Here is a 17976-nt window from a genome sequence, read left to right as displayed (position 1 = left end):
TATCACCGCTTATTATGGTTAAAAATGCATTCAATAAATGGTGAGGGACCTATTTGAAAAAGAATGAAGGCGTGTGAATAGTAAAAATACATCTTGATTTTATAATTCGTATATTTGCTTCACATTACATAGTAATTATAAATAAAAAAAAAGATTGTCAGTCGCGCGTAGATCAGGGGCTTCGATTAGCTATGACATTTATAACGTGTTAAAATAAACCTTTACACAATGTTTTACGTATTGAGCAGTTTTATGAAGAAATGTCAAAATGTATTTTATGGGTAGGTACACTGTTTTGGTGCGTGATCATAATTTTTATGTCATAGCTAATTAGAGCCCAGAGGGTTCAGCACCGAAGTTAGAAGTCGTCAATGGGATAGTCAGGATCCATGCCAATTTTAGTAGGACAGGGATGCAAATTTTATTTTAAAGAAATGCTAAACAAAACTAACCGTAACTTAAGTAGGTTTTACTCGCAATCATAGTCAATTTCGACAATCGAAACAATATAATGTCACAGTAAAATAGACCGAATTTTCCATGTCTCAAACATTAGTTCTGTTTCCAGTTTTATTATTTTTACTGCCAACGTTCCTAGCGGAACGATGAAAACGAGAGACGTTAAGCCTATTTTTTTTTGACGTTATTTATTGTGTTTCTTCATAGAAAAAGAATACGAATGCTCATTCGGCAAATTTTATACTAAGTACTGGTACAAGACTGAATAAAACCTATTTTGAATAGTATTAAATATTTTAAACTAAGATTTTCGTGGTTAATCAACATTTCTTAAATATTGATTCAACGGGTACATATTTTGGATTTGTCGATATTTCGACCCAGTTGCATGGATTGCAGTCACGACGGGACTCTATTGCAATTGCAATTTCTTACTTGTGTTATGATGAAAGCATTCCTTCCGTCACTTTGCAAGGTATGTTATAAAAGTATTAAAACATAATTAATTTTAGTTTATTTATTTCATTTTAAAACTCACCGGGTTTTTTTCTAGTTTTAGTACATATAGGGATTCAAGTACAAATATTGGCAATAATTTTATAATATATAAAATAGGGAATTTGAGCGAGAGTGCATAAATTATTAATTAGAGTAAATTCAGCCAGTCGCAACTATTGCGATCATAACTTCGGTGCCAAGTCCTCAGATACGATTCTGCACAAACAATAACGATTGTAAAAATGCGCAAAATATCTCTAAATAACTTAGTAGCTAACCGAATAGCAGTAAATAAACATAAACACAGTGCTACTAAGAGTTTTGCAAATGTTTTTAGTTTGCGTCAAATATCTATGCTGTACAATTTTTCATACAAAGTTTTGTATTAAAATTCAGTAAAAGATGAAAAATTCCACACTTAACCGCTAATGACGTAATTTCAGTTTTTAGTAAAGCGAAGTGGCGAATAAACTTAATTGGTGGATAAATTGGACATCTTGACAGATTTCCAATAAAAAAAACTTTATCAATCAATTAAAGCTCAACGGGAGGTTGGGAACGAAATTTACAAACGTTAACGCATTGTTGGAGCTAGTTTTGATGTACAAAAAACAATGTACCAAATGGAAAGGTCTAAAAGTATTGCCGTCCTTTTCCCAACCTGATGGGAACGGATACATCTATTAATAGATTTGTCAATTTAGTTAAGTCACTAGAAGCGCTGTATTTGTCTTATAAATATTATGTTTATAGTATAAAAAAGTACACAAATCGCTTTACTAAAGTAAGCAGAAAATTCATAAAGTAGTGCTATTCTTTCCCAAAAAAAGTTTCGTGAAGAGGGCAGCACTACTTTTACACCTGTCAATTTAGTTTAAATTCATAACCAGTGTCTCCGTAAATAATTCCTATTATACACTCACAAAACTCACAGTAGGCACTACAGGGGCATTGTGTAATCTTTTATATCTATACCGCGAATACAATCATCACAATAAATAAATAAGGAACCTAAATACTTATACACAATCTGGCGTCAAGTCACTTGCATTCTTATTATACCTAATATTAATTATTCTTATTATATATAATAAGTGTATGTATAATATATATATATATATACCTACAGCATAACCTAAGATCCTAGACTCGGATTTCTACCTACATCTACTTATTCGATCGCGTACTATATATAAGTTTACTGCGATTTGTATAGAATCGAAAGACCGCCATCTAGTGATAATACTGTTTCCCATTGCAACGAGATTACGCTCTTAACATGCTATAAATATAATAGTTAAATTTCTCGCATCGAATACAATTAGACCTAGGTAGAAAATCTAACACCAAACATAACATCTTAAGGGACTCATAAAAATAGTAGAGATTTCTCGCATATCTTGGTCCGCTTGACCAGGTTACACTGTAATTTTATGAAAGGTTCTATAATGGTACACATACATAGATCTGAAAATCCAAAATGTAAAGCGAACTAACCAAGTACTTTGAGTGGAGTTAGGTACAGTGATTGTTAAAATCGTACATTACTTATGGGTTAATAGTTAATAAAAAAGATACTGTCAAATAAAATGATGTGTACACTGTTCTTAAAATAAACAATGATTATACAGGGTGGCCCCCCCGGTATGTTCCGCGATTCTTTATAGTTTTGGAGTTAAGATTTTTTTTCGATCTGTTGAGGAATTTCGACATGACCATTTTAATGAAATTATAAATGTTTGTCTAAATGAGAATTCAGTAGCAAATAAAAACTAAAAAAGTCTTGCTAAAAAAATCACAACCATAAAAAATCGCGGAACATGCATGGAGGTGATTCGGATGCTCCACAACATACCGGACCTAATTTTTTTTTGTGACGTCTATTGACCGGCCACTTTGTATGTATAATAGAATTATTTGATTAACACCTTATATGAGAAAAACATATTTCATTCTGTCGAACGTTGGGCTATTTAAGTAATTCTGCTTATACAATATAAAATATATGCACTTGCGTGTTTTTGTAGAGTGACAAGACGCCAGAGTGCTCAAAATACAAATAAAAGCATTAATTATAAAGATCATTCTTTGCTAATTAAGTATAATTATAATATAATCATACTTTTTGTATCAAATCTAAATTACTTTAGAGGATGTAAATCATCTATATTAACATAATTGTCGTGGTGACAACCAACGATGCCGTGGCTGTGCTCCAAAAACGAGATCTTTTGACGAATTGACAAGGTTTGAATCAATCGACTGTATTAAAAAAAAAGCTCTCCACGGTTGTTCAAATCCAGGATTTCTTATTAACTTGTATCAGGTGTATTTTTTCCTTACAACAGCCTCATCAAATGATTGTAGAGCGCCATCTTGTGACAGTTGCATAAAACTTCAAACGATAGTATTAAAAAAAATGAGATGTTGCAAGAAGGAGATAAAGGGAAACCCTAACGATGTGATTATAAATTCAGACTAAATACACAGTCCGTCAGGTAGTTTCGTGAATTGCTTTAAATGTAAAGATTCTCTCAGGCTCATTTTAACAAATCGACATCGAACTAAGAACTGGTGCTCAAGTATCGGTCAATATTAGATTTATCGCTCACTAGTGCTTGGAAGAATCTGTATTCCGAACCAGTAGTAGTAGTGTATAGTCACTACAAACAGACTGACTTAACGTTTCAAAAGTGCTTATAAAGTAGTCTACTAGAAATAAATTAATATTAAAGTTGAATTTCAAAACCATACTTAAGGACTAATTCCACCCTACAGTGAGTGAACCGATTAGACGTTGAGAACTTGAATTTATGTACAATTAAATAAAAATCCAGCCACGGCATCATTGGTTTATTTTAATCTCATATTAAATGCTTGGTTACCCACAAGCGTGCTTGTGATGCCACTCTACTCCCGAATATTAAAACTGCAATAAGTTAAGCGCACCTCAAATATTAAGTTAAATTTTTTACTTCACGGTGTAACAAACTGCAATAACCAAATAAACAGTTTATTCTAGGCTGTGGTTCTTGTGCGCTAAATATTTCTTTTTGCTAAAAATGAAGTAGATCTATATTATTGCCAATTTAAGAAAAAAAATTACAAGTTTGGAAAATCTTACAGTTGACAGGAAACTCCAAATACTTCATACAAATCCGGTAATAAATTAATTTTCTGAATATAAAAATATTTATCGGACCTAAGTTTATTTAGAATATTACAGGATAAATTGAAGATTTAATTTATTTTAGTTTTTTATAAAAAGTTCATTGAGTATACCAACTTCCAATGCTATAGATATTTGGGCAGTCCTATTTGAGGTGAACTTTATTATTAATAAGCGTTTAACTTTTCGGGTGTCATTCTATTGGTCGTTATTCATAATTTATAAATAAAACCGACATCAATTATAAAATACGGAAAAAAAAAATCTATTGAGATAGGGGACAACAACTTGTATAAGAAAAAAATGTTGACGCCCTTAAATCATACTGTCACAACCGCGTCACAAAAGTTAAAAAATGGGTTAAACGTATTCAAACCCAAGATAAAAGCTGACCGAATATTAGATAAAGTTCGATTCAAACTTAATGTCGTCTCGGAAGTTAGCGGCGAATGTTGATTTGCGCAGTGAGTCAACTGTTCAGTCCCGCTGATTGGCTGATACCTATTATTGAATTCTTTGAATATTGAAATCAATTCGAGCAGTGATAAAGTTTCATTCGGACGATTATGTAAGACAGTTGAATTCATACATCAGCTTTATGGTCTTTGCACACAATCGCGTCAAACACTTTACACAATATGAATGTTTTCATGTAACATTGAGTCTTAAATATTAGGAATATTAGGAAACGGCCCTAAGCTACTAAAGTCATATATTTTAAACGTGCCGATTTGCCATTAAAGTGTCCACATTTGTTGAGTACAAAGTGTAGTAGTCACCGGCTAAAATACTCTGATTTTAAGTGTTTATAAAAACAAATTGCAACAGCGGAATGCACCAGATGAATTTGCTTTTTTGTATTACATTTTTGTTGTATTTATAGAAGGTTCTTTACTTCCTTGGTCATTGTGAATGTTGGCTTATGCCGCACAGCATAAAGCTCACAATCCCATGCTTTCATTTTAGTCGAGTCGGTGTTGAGATCATATTATGGTGGGCGAAGTAATACGAAGAACTTAATTACAATACTTTATATCGCAGTTTCAACTTTTATGACGCTTTGTATAGACTTTATGATCCAGGCCTGAATCACTTTAAGGCATCGAAAGCCGTTGAGAACTTCACTCGAGTCTCGACCAGTCTCCAAATAGTTCATATCACAATTTCATTCACAAAAAAATACTTTTTTTAATTATTAATACATTAGTATATTAATAAACATCGAAAAATCGGTAAGTCGCTATAAAACACCGTGTCCACCCACCGCGAACTAAGTTAAACTATTTTAACTTAGCTTAGTTCGCTTAGTGAAGCTAAGCTAATTAAAGGAGGGCGACTTTTTGCAGCGATTTAGGAGCACAATTTGTTGACGCGCGAGAAATTTAGCAGCTTATTTGCTTGCTCGAAATATAGGAGTCGTTTTCGAGTACCGAATTACTTGAACATCAGATAAAAATGAAACTTAAAGGTATTGCTTTAATGCTTAAATTTGACTGCAATTCTTCAGCTAGTGCTTCTAGCAGAACATTTGTAAAATAATTGCTAGGTAGAATTTGCTTTCCGAACCGTGTCACTACAAACAGACAGACTAGTTTTAGTGTTTAGATCTTTATCGTGTAACGGCCGCTTTCAATCATTTACTTTATTAAAAGCTATCTATATACGTGTTGCACGAGCTTCAGTAACTATCGAGTGATTGGGTATAGAACACGCTTGTATAACGCGGCTGTATCGCGATCGTAAGCGATGAAAATTCCTGATTACGTAGCCCACGCGTGTGCAAAGGTATGCAAATAGCAACTTTATCGCAGTATTCGGTTGTATCGCTTCTGAATCGCTGCAAAAAATCATCATGGTCGACCTCCTAAGATAGTTTAGCTTCGCTTGATGCGGATGATAATTTAGAATATAGTTTCACACATTCAACCCTATTTTTAACACGCGTTTAATGCGTTTTTATGTACATTGAATTAATGTAATGAAATAATAAGAATTAAATTTTTTACGATTTTTTTGAAATTTTGCACACACTAAAAATAATGAGATTTTTCTAAGGCGGTTTAACCTTATTTTTTTTATATTGCTACAAAAGCGTGTTTTTATGCGTGAATTTTAACTTTTAAAAACAAGGCGTTTTAGCTTGCAACTTTGATAACGTCAATATGCTAATGGTAATTTTACCCAATTGGCTGAATCACGTCCTCTATTGGCTACAATACCGTGAGGCTGCATTTTCATTGGTCGATAATTCGCTTCGTACATAGCATGCCCTCAATTAAACATGTTGTTATATTATTATTTATTTATCAGACAACAATATTGCAATAATTTCCTGAACGGGGTAGGTTGTCCTGCTTCACACAGGACGATCTCAATGGATTTCACTAGTAAGTATATATATTTGTAATATTGACATGCATCTTGGAGCGATGAAAATGCTGAATATCAGTTTAAAAATATTGAGATTATCATAAGTTTGATGCTAGGACTATTTTTATTATATCAACATACGTTTGTGTCATAAACTGGTTAATTTTAAGTACACCTCGTGCGTATAAACCGATTATTTTTGACAGTGATTATAATACAGAATAGCAGTGGGACTTCTAGCAAACTAATACTGAATCCTGGAAATTATGTCACATATATTTTATGATTTTTTCCGTTGATTTATCCAATTACACAAATTAGTTATGATAAACTGATTTTTTCCGGACGTTTCGAATCTGCATCTCAGGTTCGGGCACACATTTCTTACTATAATATTTTCAGCGTGACCGTAATCGGAGACGGAAACCGTTTTAATGATAAACTTTTCGATACAGTTAAAATTATCGTAAGTATCATTTTTTTTTAAATTATAATCATCTGGTCCCATATTCTGGATGTCATTGAAATCTTAACTGCACACGAAATTAAACTTTGTGACGGCAAATGAGACACCTCCACAAAAAAGAAATTGTCAGAATTGTCGTCACAAATTGCTGTATCGATTCGAATGTCATCGGGAATACGAGGCGAGCGCGGTTATTTGAACAACGCTAGAGATTCCATTCCTAAACTTTCCATAGACTAGGTAATAAAATATAAAGTATTAGGTAGTAATATCGGAGACGGAGGGCAGAAGTTTAGTATATCTCTAATGTAAGGGTGCCTTCGTCGTGGCCGGTGTGTAAGTAGATTTGTGGTTCAGACGATCAATAAATACCGCGAGATAATTTTTCATTGTCTTTAACAGGCAGTTGCGATGAGGGAATGCGCGGTATGTGTTGACCGTGTGGACGTCGCTTTTGGGTCACAGTGTCAGGTGTCAAGTGGCAGACAGTGATCTACTCATCGCGCCTCCTTGGCTGTCAGTTTCTCGATTAGCTCCTGCAACGGCGCCAGCTCCCGTCGCTCGATCAGGTTGAATTCCTGTTCAAAATTAACTTAACATCATTAAAAATTAACTAACTCCTTCAAACATGTGACATGTGGGCGAATGTGAAGAGAGGCATCAATTACTGTGGGAATGTCCTTTCTATTGGGAGGAGGTAGATGCTGAACGGGATAGTACCTACGAGGGGTAGCAGGGCCATTCTCGAAACGGAACAACGTCTCATTAGAATTACAACCGGCTTCGGGGGTACACACCAGTGCAGTGGCATGCACTTCATACATGCCTAAAAGCATTGCCTAACCAAATTTTTTGATCAATCTCGTATAGTATTAGGATTTTTCCATTTTATCCTATCATCCTGCTTATATGCATAACCTGGTCAAAAGTTATATGCACGCCACTGGACCAGTGGCATTAAAGGCGGCTCGGAACGTGAAGAACAAGACCGGAACAACAAGAAAGTTGAAGCGAGGATCACTCTTTTGTTACTAGTAGTCGCAGCCCCAAAAAGGAGAGACACAGACGTACAGACGTAACGAAACGTTACAACTATATTTTTATTTCCGATCTCTTACACGCTAGGGTTTCGTGAAAGCCGCTTACCGGCACGTGGCAGCCATTTTGGCGTCCTAGACACGGTGCGAGTCACAGAGTAAAAAAAAAATTGACACAGTGCGAGTCACAGAGTTAAAAAAAAAAATCCACACTACATGCCGTATTGTGGAAAATTTCATCTCTGCGAGGGTTTGGTGCAGACGATGCTGGACTGTATGTCCTGTAAACCTAAATTTGATGATCCAAGCAAAGTCAAAATCGAATATTTCTTTATTCAAATTTGACGGACGAGTGGCACAGTGGGCAGCGACCCTGCTTTCTGAGCCCAAGGCCGTGGGTACGATTCCCACAACTGGAAAATGTTTGTGTAATGAACATGAATGTTTTTCAGTGTCTGGAAAATTGAAAATTGTTTAAAATTTGGTACCATGCATGCACCTATGAATACAAAAGGACATGTATTTTCTATACCGATCTCTCAAATAGTTTCCGCGGTAGGATTAAATATTGTTAACGAGCGAAGCTTTAGACCCAATTTTGAAGTCCAGACGAAGTCGCGGGCAGAAGCTAGTAACCCAGCGGCGGTCTCCACATTACCGAAATAGATGGCGCCACAAAAACCCTGCATCGCGCTAGCAAAGTGTTCACAAAAAATGACTATATATACAAATTCAATAGATTCATCAAATTCATAATCCAAAGATTAATGTTCGCCTCCCCCCGATGTTGTCGAGCCCTGGGGCTCTTTTCAAGGCGAGCTTTCGCGCTCGCCCCACTCCCCCGTTGACGCCGTAGCGACCCCTCAGGTGGTAAGCGACAAGTGTCCATCCGAAAAAAAAAAAAATGAATGTTCGTAACCCCCGAGCACAATCACTCGCTCGGAGGAAGATCTTCCTTATTGTTACGATGGAACGTATCACCATAGCTCCATGTGACCATTGTCGATATATGTTGAGCGCTTACCTGCACAAAGAATATGAAGTGCTTGAAGGAGGTGTTGAGGTGGGCCTCCTCGCCGAGTTGCACCACTTCGGGGAAGTGTTGGTGGTAGATGTGCGCGTACACCCGGAACAGGCGCTTGAGGATCGTCTTTGCCATCGACAGGAAGTTCTTTGGGAACGGGACCCCTGAACCAACATCAAATAAAAACCCCATTATAATATTAAGGATTACATGCAGTGGCGTGCGTTTTTCTTACCAGGGTATGCATACAGCAGGAAAATTGCATAAAATAGAAAAAATCCTCCTCCTATAGAGGCTTTATTTAAATTTTAGGGTATGCAGTGCTAAATATTAATTCGCCATTTAAAAAAAAAAAAAACTGGCTAAGTTTGTTGCGGGCTCTACTTAGACCAGGGCGCATTTGGAACCCTCTAGCTTTAGTTATAATTTAACGAAATATGTAGTAATCCCCGCATTATAACAGTAGTTTTTTTATGTTCCTTTCTCACGGTGGCTTTATTATCTTAGCTAAATTTTACCTCAGAAAACCTTATTCAAATTAAAAAAGTGTTATTCATGTAGACCTTATCACAGGCACTTATGAAGCGTTCTTACTTATAATAATGTTACCATTACTGTTAGGTGATGTGTAAAGTTAGGAGGGTCCCAAACGCGCTCTGGTCTTAGAAGAGCCTACATTAAACTTAGCCAGATTTTTTTTTGCTATCACCATCACACAGTCGAATTAATAAACCCGAGATAAACGTTAAGTCTATATGTTTGTAGTGAGTCTACCACCGGTTCGGAAGGCAGATTCTACCGTGATAAAGCCGGCAAGAAACTCAGCATTTGCTCTTTTTCAACAGCATCATTTTTACAATAATTATTTTATATTGCGAGAGATGGAATTGGAGCAGTGAGTATATTAATAAACAGGTTTTATTACTTATATGTATGTATAACACACAACAAACTAACATGAAATTACATACACTATAAAGGACACTAACTATGTTAACTAAACACATAATTTATATCAAAAAATATATTTTAGTAATTAATATTGAGATGATATACAGAATAATTAAAAATAACAACTTTTATTATGAAAATTCGTAATTTTCAAAATTCAGTATACATTTATTTCATACAACAATATTAATAAATCATGTTTTTTCTATAAGTGTAGGTACACTGTGGAACCAAATACATGCGATTCGACAATATAGCGTAGTCGGGTCAGTGACCGCACGATAAGAGTCGCGTGGTCCACGCGCTGTTGCCGATGTTAATGTGTAATGACAGAGCAGTTATAAATAGAGTATCCATGTAAAATAATAAATATTTCTATTATTTAGTTTTAATGTAAACAAGTATAGGTCGATAGCTTTCTTGTATTTTTTACTTAACCCTGTATAGGTAGGTAATAACAAACATACTAAATGAACAAAAACCTACTTACCTATCTTAGAAGGGAATAACGTCTCGTCGTCCAGCTGGTCTTGCGCCCACGTCATCAAGTAGTCTATGTACTTGGGCGCGGAGCATTTGATAGGTTTCTTGACCGTGTGCCCGTCCGCCCAGTGGTACTCGTACTTTGGCCCCGCGGACATCACCGCACAGGACTCCTCCGTGCAGAATTCAGTGATGGTGCCGTACAGCATGTTGATCTGGTTGAAGAAGTCCACCGCTGAAATAATCAATAATTAAGTAAAACAGTATGAAACACCAATCACGAGATTGTAGCAATTTTGGAAGTTTATACGGATTTCCCATACTGCTGCAATGGCGATCTCGCTCCAGACGAGGTGGGCGGATGACATCAAAGGCCGATCGATGACTCGTCACCGAAAGCCGTTGGACCTAAGCGGCACAAGACCGTGGTATTTGGAACACCCTACAAAAGACGCGCATAAGTCTTTTGTAGGGAGTTCAAAAGTAGAGTATTTATTGGTGGACATGACGATGACGATGATGATACTGAAACGGGTTTTAAAAAGTACTGTCACTTTTCAGTTGATGAGTGACATAACACTGTTTCACTATTCCGACGTTGGGACAATTTTACTACCAAGGCCCCTAAGGATAGATTTGCACATGTATCAATCACTCAAAACAAATAACTTCAAATTATAATATTTATAAGGGCTTGGTATGGAAACGTGAGTAAATGCAGAGTCACCTGCATTGACCATCATATACAACATTCATTTGTGTCGGATGATGTTCTCAAACAAGCAACATTTAACTTATATGACCTATAATGTATAAGACCCAATTATTAATTGAATTGGTTTGTTGCTTCCATATATTTTTTACGTTTTTACTTATTTTCTTTATCATTCTTATGGCAACCTACATGCTACATATATGCTGCATATATGTATATATATGTATTGTATATTAACACAGCAAAGCAATGGACATTATAAGATTGTATTGTTAATTACAATTCCATTTATTGTAGCCAGTTAATAATATATAATAAAAGTACAGACAATATTGACAACATAAATGTTTTCCTTAGTATCAGGTCTTCCTGTTAGCAATATCACTGTTTACTCATGCAATTAGTCATTCAATGAAATAATACAATAATACCTCTATATTATTTACAAACAGTTTGCATGTAATTTTTTATGCTGAATGTATAATATGCTTAATATTGCCATCCAGGTGGTGTGGCAATATTGGGGTTTATTGTCCTCCTAATAATTATATAACCTTCCAACATAATTGGCTTGTACAACATTATTAAATTGTTGATATGGAATTTATTTACTTTGTATTTTATTTTCATACAGTATTAAATATTATTTAAAGAACTGACAATAGATGTTGACCACTTATAAATATCTGACAGACAAGACATGAAACTCTATTTATTATGCATCACAAGTTAAAGATTGGATTTAGCCCTGCAAAAATATGACCTTAGCAACTTAGCAACACCAACTTAGCAATAACAAACCTAACCGATTAATTTGGAGGTGCAATATATTAGAGACAAAGTCAAGTCAAAGCTAAATATTTCTTTATTCAAAGACATATAGATTGCCCTTTGGATGTGTTGATTACATACAAAATGGGTACATGACTAGGGATGGCAATAACAACATTTGTAAACTTTAAACTGAAGTAATCATGAATTAGTTCTAGTTTGACAATCTACCTGGCATAGTGGTGACCTATGTGGTTTTAATTGGGAGGTTCAATCCTTGGCAGCAGCGATTTGGGAATTTATAATTCCTTAATTTTCTTGGTCGAAGCATTTGGATACTATGTCACATAAAACTGATTAGGGGTATGGGATTAATACAACTGCCATACTCCTAAAAGGTTAGCCTGTATCTTAGATCGCATCATCACCAGCAGGTGAGATTGCAGTCAAGGGCCAACTTGTAGTGGAATAAAAAAGTAACTTACTGTTAACTGCAACCCATTCATTGAGGTCTTCACCCTCAGGCAACATGACTGCCAGCCTGAGATTTCCTGATCCAAGTGTGGCAGCTGCATGGCGCATCAAGTCATACTGGTGAGTTCCCTCGGGAATGTTTTTCTTGGGCTTGAAAGTTTTGTTAGACCGACTTCCACTAAAATACATTTGATTATTCAATTACATATTAATCTTACTAGGAATTTTCTAAACGCCATTTTTATGGTACAAGGTATCATAACTCTATTTTAGTTAAATAACTATTTGCTCTGTAAGATATCTTTTATAGAATATACTGGTTGCATTTAATAATTTTTATTTACATGCTAATCTTTACAATAGGTGAACCAACTTAGATGTGGTAGAATGTGTACGTTGCTACGGCAGGCAGGATGGTCAATAGGCGCGACCGAAGCCTCCTATCAGACAATGTGAGTCAATTTTAAAAGGAAATTTTTCCAAAAGTGGTGCTAGGAATCAAACTTGGGATTTCCCACTTTTAAAACCACAGCTTACACCACTGCACCACAGAGATAATTTGAACGTGTCTTATTGATAATATTTATTAACTCCAAGATATGTCTTTGTTAACAAAGTTAAGTCAGCCTGCACCATGTTATGTGTACAAACAATACATTCGATATCAATCGATAACCCTACGACATTACAATGACAAATTGAGATTTCTAAAATCAAGTAGAAGTAAACCCGATTTAGGTATTGTCTAAAGCCCTAAGGATATAAACAAGACGTCAATGGGTACTCCTTTCGAGACATTTGGATAATAATAGATACCAAAACCACCAACAAAATAGTATGAATACTTACAAGAGAAAGCTCATTTTGTTCCTAAATATAAGCCTTTATAAATATATAACTATCCTCCAATAAAATAGCACCGAACCATTAAAAATAGGTTATTTATTTAGCAAAATTAATCAGTGGATCAGCTTGTCATTTATACTTTTTAATTTGACAGGTTGAGCTTGATGTTTAGAAATACATCAATCAATACTATCAAAAGAATATTTTATTAATAACGGGAAATTTATTTAAAATAAGTAATAGTTTTATTATGAATGTCATATAATATAACTTTAATTCATATTTTATTTTATTATTATTTTTTAAGTCTTATTTGTTAAACTGTCACCCTTATGATCTACATTACATATCCATCCGTCAAACGAATCTGAACGATTCCTGTCGTCGCAATCGTAATAATTATTAACGCCCGTTCATATGAAGTTCAGGCAAAATGAGTACAAAAGTCTGAATAACGAATATTGCTGGAGGAGCTATTCCTTAAAATTTATGCATATTATATATTCAGGCATAATGAGTACAACAGTCTGAATAACGAATATTGCTGGAGGAGCTATTCCTTAAAATTTATGTTAAAGAATATTTTTTTTAAAGAATGGGAGTCTTGCTACCTTTCTTTCAATGCAAGGAAAGCTACAATCAGAAGGAAGAAAGTATCCAAAATAACGAAACAGAATTATAATAACTACGTTTCCTTACTTTGTGGTTCCGTTTTCGTAATAAGTGTACATGTCAAAATCTAACATTTTTAGCAGTGGCAATACTGAAATCTTCATTTTTAGTCGATAAAATTTTCTATCTGCATCGCAAATAAAATCAATTTTGCGGATAGTTTTCAGTTTCGTAAGAGTAAAACAAATATCAAAATGCAAGGTTTGAGCATTCAGAGTTTGAAGAAACACAAGGCCGTAAGTAAACCGTTAAATAGATATTATTTACTACTACGTTTTAGCTTACATAATTAACCTATAATCTTTGTTTTATCTTGAGGATAGTACATTTTTATCTATTCAACCACTAAATCTAATTTATTTTGAGAACTAATTTGTTCTTTGACTACGAATTAATAAATTATAGGAATAAGATTTTTATATTGGACTTGTATTGATTCACCAGTGACACCAGACTATCAATAATTTTTCACAACACATATTTCTCAAGGTTATTTCACTATTGGAGTTTTAAAAACTAATCGTCAGATTTTTAATATTCCATTAGCAAAGATTTCTGAAACCTTGAGTCACTGAAACTGAAAACTTTTAGTATTTCCTCATATCAGAAAAGTGTACACCAAGGGTCAGTTTTGATCAGAATCAGGGTGAGAACAGAAAACAGATATAAGATTTTAATTCTAGATAAGCCTTGATACTTATAAACTAAGTCACTATTTTTATGTATGTCATTTGGTATTAGATAGCTACAGACAATTTTGCCAGCTTCTCAGTACAATTCATATATTATAACAGTTGCATTCAGAATCAATAGTAATGCAAGGACTATCTACAATTTTAAATGTGCATGCCAAATTGTTTATGGAAGTAGTCTTAATTTATTTTTGCATTATCCAATGTTCTGTTTGTTGTGACTCACACATAAAATTAACAAGCTTACTCTACAAAAGACTGACAAGTAACTAGGCATTCTCAGTTTTAAAAATCAGCATTTTTGTACAAGGTTGTTGTATTTTACAGTTGATCCCACTATATGTTTGTGTGGGTCTGGGATGTGGAGCATCGTTGTTCTACATCATCCGTCTGGCGACACGCTCCCCCGACGTGTCCTGGAACAAGCGCACCAACCCTGAGCCCTGGCAAGAGTACAGGAACAAGCAGTATAAGGTATGCTTGTGTCGCATTTTCCGTAATGACAAATCGGCGGGGGTATTATGTATCTTGTGACAGGCGTAAATCTTGCAAGCCTGTCGCGAGATACGTAATCACCCTGCTGGAACTCTACATAGCTCTACATGCTCTAAGGTTTGCTGGTTGTAAAGGTGCTACACTGATTGTATTAACTTGGAACTATTATGATAATAATTGCTGGACCAAGCATATAGCCCATGGCAGTATAGAAAAGCATTGCCTATAAATAGAGCAACCCGCCGAATGCAAGGGATGCATCCTGCAAAAGTGGGGGGTAACTGTGGCAAATACTAGTAACAAAGCTGTTCTGGCTGAAACATAATGCTGCTTGGCAGCACAAATAAGTATGGTGGCAGGACTTCCAAGAACAAGTTCTGTCACTATGATTACAACTTGCTTGTTAGTAAGAGGAGGGTTAGTCCTTCTGCAAGATGGGAGCTTACAAACCTGAGGGCTATGCTTTGACATAAGTGGTGTGTCTTAGTTACTAACTTTAGTCATGGTTGCTACAAAGATTTTACAATTGGATATTATTTTCAAAATGTATTATGGCATGGCTATAATTAATATTTTTCCGAATGAGTCAGTTATTACAATTTCAATTTAGTATTAACTAATATACAATAAATTAGCCTGTAGCTTATTTTCCTTAGATTCAGTTTGCACTTTTATGTAACATCTTTTATGTAAGATCTGCATTACAGTTGTTTACTCTTGACTTGTTCTGCAGAGATATCATCTAATATGTGATTTTTGCCAACAGTTCTACTCTCCCATCAGAGATTACTCCAAGGAAGAATCACCTGCACCCAAATACTAAGCTAAAGTAATGTTATCCAATGGTATACAAGCAGTGTTATAAATTTAGAAAACTTTAATTTAATAAATAGTGTTATGTGATAACTTCAATCGAGTTTCATTGACTGCCCTCACCAATATATTTATATATAAGGAAATTATTTCTTATTACTATACTATATATTGATAAGAAGGCTCAGAGTCACTCAGCGGGCGATGGAGAGAGCTATGCTCGGAGTATCTCTAAGCGATCAAATCAGAAATGTGGAGATTCGGAGAAGAACCAGAGTTACCGACATAGCTCGAGTTGCGAAGCTGAAGTGGCAATGGGCCAGGCACATAGTTCGGAGAAAGGATGGACGTTGGGGTCCCGAGGTGCTGGAATGGTAGCCCCGAACTGGTAAGCGCAGCGTTGGTCGACCCCCAACGCGGTGGACAGACGACATTAAGCGTTTCGCACAGTTTCTAGGCTTTGCCAGGATTCCATATAAAATGTATGAAATATGTTTATGGAGGCTTTTTGTCATTGTGGCTTGTATAAAAAGTGTTTAAAGCGGTATAATAAGGAATAAAATGTATGTGAAAATACGTATGCCCAGTTTAAGGTTTTCACATCCCCAAGGATTTTTAACAGTAAATGAATAAAACACTATTAATTATTTAAAAAAAAATATTTATCTACATATTACATTATTAAAAATATAACATATTAAAACAAAGATACTTTGGAGATTATTCGTTTGTTTTTCATTTTGTATAAAATAATATTTAAGGTAATCTAGTTTGTTTGAAGCACCTAAAAGCACTTCAGTGTTGTGATTCAGTTATTAGCCTTTTTGAAGTCATAATTTTATCAGTCTAGTACCTTTCTACCTGTTGGACCAAGTACCATTATATTATGCCACATCATGTTAGCTTGAGGTAATGCAGTTAGGTCTATTTTACATTAAAGCATAGTTTATACGAAGCCAGCAATGGCTGCCAGCCTTAGAACTGAACTCTGCCATATTATAAAAATTAAGCTTAATTTTCTATACTCCGCGAAAAGCAGGAGAATATGTATGGTGTAATTTATAATTTCTTCATGAATAATTTGTTAAGTGATTTATTGTAAAGTCAACATCTGAGGACGCTCCGGTTTCGGATCGAAACGCGCGTAGAGGTATATTGCCGAAGATCTGTTTGGTGTGGAGAATAAGGATTGAAGAAATTATAAATTACACCATACAGATTCTCCTGCTTTTCGCGGAGTATAGCGAATTAAACTTAATTTTTATAATATATCATGGATTTCCGCAAAGTAATAATCCATGCTTTTTCATTAGTCTCGGAGATTTATAAAAGCATGCCGAGACGAATTATTAAATAGTCAGTTCCAGTGTTCTTTGCTGACTATAATGACAGTCAATTTAGCGAAACCACGAAACGGAATTAAACAATCGATGTTATACATAATATGTATATGAGTTTTAAAATATTTTCTCGAATGGCATGCGTTTTACATTTCTACCGCAGTCAAGCAAGCTTGGGGTTAGAGTAGCTATGATCCTCGTATATTATTTCTTATCATACAACTTTCATCGATTGATCCAACATTAAGACAGATTTCGTAGTTTGCAAAAAAGGTATACATTCTTAGAAAACATACGCCATAGACAAATTAAGAATATTTATATTACCATGTAATGTGTCTGTTATAATTTTTTATTATAATACCTTTTGTTATGCCTAATCAGTAAGATTTTATTACCTCTAAAGCCCCTCGACACGAAAAACTATCTCTTCTACTCATGATATATTCCAGTAAGAGTTAAGTGAACTCTATTTAATTTTATTTCTTATACCGGAATTCAGGTTTTAGTAGCGCTACCCATTGTCTACCAATTTTCTCGTCCCATCTATAGAAAGAAATAAACAAGTAGACATATTTATCTCGTGGAGCGCATGCTAGTATTACAGAATATAGATTTCCTGTGTATCAACCTATCTGCGGTGTATGATTTTAATTTTTTATTACTTCTTTCGGTCACGATCTCTCACAGACTCTTGGTCT

The 17976-nt window shown here is 34.9% G+C and overlaps 2 protein-coding genes across 2 annotated transcripts; one reads left to right on the top strand and one right to left on the bottom strand.

The window, feature by feature from the left end:
• Nucleotides 1-93: 93 nt before the first annotated feature.
• On the bottom strand, nt 94-13366 carry LOC120626769 (MOB kinase activator-like 1). Its single transcript, XM_039894444.1, has 5 exons — nt 13267-13366; nt 12429-12595; nt 10465-10692; nt 9024-9187; nt 94-7540 (listed from the first exon to the last, which is right to left on the bottom strand). The coding sequence occupies exons 1-5, from the start codon at nt 13278-13280 to the stop codon at nt 7460-7462; spliced, it is 654 nt and encodes a 217-aa protein (XP_039750378.1). The 5' UTR covers nt 13281-13366; the 3' UTR covers nt 94-7459.
• A 641-nt stretch (nt 13367-14007) lies between these two features.
• On the top strand, nt 14008-16034 carry LOC120626836 (cytochrome c oxidase subunit NDUFA4). Its single transcript, XM_039894603.1, has 3 exons — nt 14008-14171; nt 14955-15101; nt 15889-16034. The coding sequence occupies exons 1-3, from the start codon at nt 14130-14132 to the stop codon at nt 15943-15945; spliced, it is 246 nt and encodes an 81-aa protein (XP_039750537.1). The 5' UTR covers nt 14008-14129; the 3' UTR covers nt 15946-16034.
• Nucleotides 16035-17976: the final 1942 nt, after the last annotated feature.

The sequence above is a fragment of the Pararge aegeria genome, chromosome 10 (assembly GCF_905163445.1).
Source record: "Pararge aegeria chromosome 10, ilParAegt1.1, whole genome shotgun sequence".
Taxonomy (NCBI): Eukaryota; Metazoa; Arthropoda; class Insecta; order Lepidoptera; family Nymphalidae; genus Pararge; species Pararge aegeria.
Note: the sequence above shows the minus strand (reverse complement) of the source record. Positions and strands in the feature narration are given on the sequence as shown.